Source organism: Varanus komodoensis, unplaced genomic scaffold (assembly GCF_004798865.1).
Source record: "Varanus komodoensis strain SLA01 unplaced genomic scaffold, ASM479886v1 scaffold708, whole genome shotgun sequence".
Lineage (NCBI taxonomy): Eukaryota > Metazoa > Chordata > Lepidosauria > Squamata > Varanidae > Varanus > Varanus komodoensis.
The window spans coordinates 54,756-59,816 of NW_025336357.1; the positions used below are offsets into that span (position 1 = coordinate 54,756).

Sequence of the window (5,061 nt, forward strand, 5' to 3'; positions counted from 1 at the left end):
TAGAATACGACCACATTGACTTGTCCCCACACAAATGTTTCTTCAACACCATAACTGTTTCTTATGTTTAGTCTTCGTAAGAAGGCAACACAAATTCCACTCCTGCTTAGCAGAGGAGTAATAGCACGCACAAACCTGTCCCCATTGTCATTGACTGGAGCAAAGAGACCAATCCACGTCCATCCAAAAGAGAGGAGCAGTCGCACAATCCCTGGGTACTGGGTTTCTTCCCATGGGGCCATCCGGTGGACAAAAGGAAACTGAGCCTTCTCATCAACAGTCTGTGAAACCACCCCGTAACTGACCTACTTAGAAAAGCAGCATTAGCTCATGAGAAGTACTGTTCTGGATAGAAGAAGCATCCATCTATTCCAGCATTGTGTTCACACAGTGGACACCAGTCTCCCACATCTTTTCAGCAGCAGGGCAGGGCAGGGCAGGGCAACAGCACCCTGCTGCCCACCTTCTCTAGAAGCTGGTGTACATAAGCAGACTGCCTTCGATAGCAGAGATGTCATAGAGGTATTGGTGGCCACTGATAAGCTTCTTTTCCTGGAATGTTTTCCATCCCCTTTGAAAGCCATCCAAACTGGTGGCCATCACAACATCACCTGGGAGTGCATCATGGATTAACCTCATTCTGTGTGATGTCCTTCCTATCCCCTGTGCTGAAGCTCCCACCAATACGCTTCTAGGGTTGGATCCAGGTCTTGGCATGAGGGGTGAATGTGGCTGATCTCTCTGATAGACATTTGGACATTGCTCATTAAACATGCTGATAATCTCTTGGATTCAATGCTAGCTGTCCTAACTTCAGGCATAGCTGAAATTCTATGGTGGTGGTTTTAAATAATTACCAAGCTTTTCCAGGGATTTAACCCTCTTGACCTAACTTAGACTTGCTTTGCACCAATTCCTTTATTTGAACTAAGCATCCCCTTATGCTATCAAATGTAACTGTGTCGAATCATTCTGGCAGTGCTGAACTCAACTGTCTCTTTAATCTCATACAACAGTGGTTACTGTTTCTAATCAGTTCAGTAGTGTTTACATCCCATACACAGTCAAGGGCTGCCCCACCCAGGACGAAATCCAGCATTGCCTCCCCTTTATATTGTTCATGTCCACCTGATCTTGGACAATGAAGACTTTCATCTCTCTCTCTGAGCTAGAACACACAGGCACGAAGTACTGAAGCAGTGCTTTTTTTTTTTTCGGAGTTCTTACTGGTCTCAATTTCCATCTCAAGGATCATCCTTCTTGCTTGAGTTCAGCAGACAACAACAGGTTGACCCCCCACATTGCTTCTGTACTGGACTCTGAACCTTTTAGTTTCTCAGGTCAGGTGGATACTGCACCCTCTCTAATGCACAGAGCAATATACCCTTCCATGAGCTTCCAATAGCATTCCTATGCAGAAATGCCTAGAACCCTCTGGCTCCTACTGTTTCACCAGGTCTCCATATTACCTATTCCATCTTGTTGCTCCTTCAACCAGGCACTCCAGTCTATCTAGGTTTGCTTGGAGATTTTTAGCAATTTCATGGAAAGACCCATACCACATGTCCTCTCCAGAAATCTCTGTCACGGGAGATTACTACTTTGGCACTCAGACCACTTAGCTTACCATGTTAACCATCTTCTCATTGTCAGCCTTAGTTGCAGGCAAGAAGCTGCAGTTCCTCCTTCAGCCTCAGCCAGGCTGTCACTATGCACTCAGGAGGAAAAGCTTCCTCACTGGGAAGGGGCACTTTGAAATGGGATCCTCACCAAGCCATGGCTCAGATCCTCAGTATGTACAGTACACCAGCCTTGATCTGTCCTCCTCATTCATACCTGTGGGATCTTGTAGATGCTCGACATGGCTGAAATAAGGGTGGAGAGCTCAGATTCAACCTCTTCAAGGAGAGCCAGGGGCTCGTTCTTGCTCTCACACTTGTAATTGGGCAGGCAGCTTTCCCCACCTGCAAGCAGCTGCAGCATGGCGTAGGATGTGGTCCTTCCATAATAATGGCTCTCGTAGATGTCATAGCCCAGCGTGATGTTGGACAGGAGCTGCAGATTCTGGTTGACCTCCTGAATGGAAAACAGGAAGGACAAGCTGTGCCAGTACCGCAGAAGGACGCGACTGCAAAGCAAGAGTCAAACAATGGGTGTGTCACACTGTCCAGTTCTTTGCAAAGGAGAACCTCTACATTTCCCTTTTCATTCCAGTACCATTTTCAGGGAAATGACATTTCAGAAAAGATATTCCTGTAATAGTTCCCCTATGTCAAGAACTACACATCTGCCACTTGCAAACAAAGGCAGAAGAAGGGTGCCAGATTTGTCGAGAGTAGAAATCACAGATTTCATTTGCTTGTGTGTGACATAAATTTGAAAAAAGCCTGGAGAGGTTCCAGCATCTTGCATGGGGAAAAGATGTGGGTGGGCTGATGCTCCACTGCAGAAATGGAGCATTCTATCTTAAAGAATGAGTCAAACAGCCTCATTCTCAGTTACCCATTTTTTGTTCTATTCTGAGTGGACTAAATATGGCCTCTATGGTGATCTGCAATTAATAGGACAATTGGGATGTGGTCTGGGAATCAAGAAATCTGCATTCCTTACCAGTCACGTCTGTTTAAGGGGGATGCTGAAAAGATGTATGGGTCATGGTATTCAAACATTTGTGAAGAGATGACTCCACTAATGAAGTAGTCTCCTGGGTGGTAGTAATTTGATGCTCCCTTTTGATGCTTCATTAGATTTGGGGGGCATGTTAAATCCTTCATCTGACAGACAGCCTGAGCCAGCATCAGGAGAAGCAGAAGCACAATGATGATCATTCTGGATGTGTCCACCCAACCACATTCATCACTGCTCATCTCACCCCAAATCGGGCCAATAAGCAAAAGGGTGTCATGTCTTTCCAGAAACAGCAAGTTTTCAGCCAAGGGGAATGGTCCTGAAGTCCACTGAAAAGCCGTGTCCTCTTCACATGTTGTAAATCTCACACGAAGCTCTCCGATGCGTAACAGCTATTTTATGTGCTTCCTTTGTTTCAGTCAATGTGCAAGACGTTACCTCATCTTGCCTGTGCTTTTGATATTTAAGTAATTGGTCTCCAAGGCAATCTCCAATCCATGTCAGAAAGAAGGAAGGGAAAAGACAGAAATAAACTCTCCTGAGCCTTGGCAGGAATGCGAACAGATCACTATGTTTTAGATCATTAGGAGGAAAAGCGTTCCTAATGCAACTTCACAGCTATTCCATGTGGCTCAAGGCCCAGGCAGGTGTGAAGCTGGAGAAAACAGGACTGCAGGAAGGCACAGAAGTGGTTCCATTTTCTGTCATGAGCTGACTACAGGTGTTAAGAAAATTAATGTAGTTAATACAAATAGCACACAATGAAACCTAAGATGCAAACCATGAATCTTCTACTAGGAAATAGCAGGTAACATTGTGAGGGAGAGAGGTCCATGCCAAAGCCAGCAGGAGCCCCTCATGATACTTCTTCAGCATCGATCTGCTGTACCTCCTCATGCCTGTGTTGCCTACCACTCAAGGTTCTCATCTCACAGATCATTTCAGAATATTATCCATGCGAGGTCATGGATCCTCTGCTCTGGGAGCTGAGGTCAGGTGCCCCATGGTTCCAACAGTGAGAACCATGTTGGGTATTCCCACTTCAGGCATATCACTGGACAGCTCCAGAGCTCTGCCTTTTACATGCTTCTTGGAAGGAGTTACATTTTGGAAGGTGGATGCAGGAAAGTACCCAGGCTTCCTGTGTGTTTCTTTATGAAGAGGATTTGCTTTGCACAGTGAGGCCATTGTTGGGCTTGACAGGTCACAGGATGGGCCCCAAATCATGGGTGAAGCACATTCAGGGCATTGCTGGGACCACCCGGCCTTCTTTGGTTTTGTTCCCCTGCCTGCATCGGGGAGGGCCTGCGAGGTGGAGGAGGGAAACTCAACAAATGGACCTGGGCAAATCTTAGCAGCTGGACAGGGTTCCAGTTACCCCAGATATAACAGGAAATTGACCTGCTGGATGCGGCTTCAGTGGGAATTCCTACCCTCTCTTGGATAAAGATTAAAAGCTGTGCAGCAGAATAGCTGTTCCCTCTGCTACTTCTTCCTTTTTTTCCCTGGATTCTTTGCCAGCTTGTCCAGTCCAGTGACCCATGGATTGACTAACTCTCCTTCCAGTGACTATCTTATGGAACTTTTGGACTATCTTATGGAACCTTCTGCAAACATGGAATCTTAAATACAAGGGTCAAACCTGATGTATTAAACCCTCAGGAAAACTACTGTCATCCATTTCTTCTTCCTAAGATGCCCCTTTCATTCTCCAGATGATGTCCTTTCAAAAGTTTGGGAAGAGCAAAAGTATAGCAAAGGACAAGGAGGAAGACTCCGAAAGCTTTGCCCTCTCTGAGCCCAAGAAACCCCAGTGGGGAAGAATCGGACCCCCAGAACATCAGCCCACAAGCAGGAGAAATGGCTCAATTGAGGAAAAGACTCTCTTCTCTGATCAGAAGGCAAGTTGAGACCTCTCAGATTCCGGCCATTCCCACAACCATGCATTTTAGGGTGAAAAGCAAGGTTGGCAACCAGTGGCTGAATGCACGTGGAGGAGAAGACCTGTCAGCATCACAAAATGCCTCAGGAACCCCTGAAGAGCATCTCAGAAACTTACACAGAATCGTGTCAGGACAAAGCAAGCTGTGGAGTAGGACTTCCAAGTCATCAGGGACTATACACTGCTGACATTGCAGCCAAATTTTTAAAGCCCGAGGATGAAATCTGAGGCTTTGGAATTTGTGCCAGCAAGTCTCAGAGAAGAGACAATCATAATTACAAGACAAACTCAGCAGCATTTGGAATCTCTTCAAACCATAGCCTCTGCCCCAGCTGAGACATGAGAGGAATCAGGGAGACAATAGGAGACGAAGCAATTTCATCTGGCTGCACCCCTCCTGGATTCACTGATTACCAAATGGAAAGGGCATCTCCTCAGGTCACATTGCAATCCCTGATGCAAATACCCAGTCAGGGCAAATGCTGCATGTG

At 46.2% G+C, this 5,061-nt stretch overlaps 1 protein-coding gene across 1 annotated transcript in view; it reads right to left on the minus strand.

The window, feature by feature from the left end:
• The window catches only part of LOC123034683 (vomeronasal type-2 receptor 26-like), a 9,619-nt gene extending 6,548 nt beyond the window's left edge, over positions 1 to 3,071 (minus strand). The window contains exons 1-2 of the mRNA XM_044452234.1: positions 3,067 to 3,071; positions 1,837 to 2,128 (exon numbers count right to left, since the gene is read on the minus strand). Coding sequence (XP_044308169.1) covers positions 1,837 to 2,128; positions 3,067 to 3,071 — 297 coding nt within the window. The remainder of the gene's footprint in view (positions 1 to 1,836; positions 2,129 to 3,066) is intronic.
• Between the last annotated feature and the right edge of the window lie 1,990 nt (positions 3,072 to 5,061).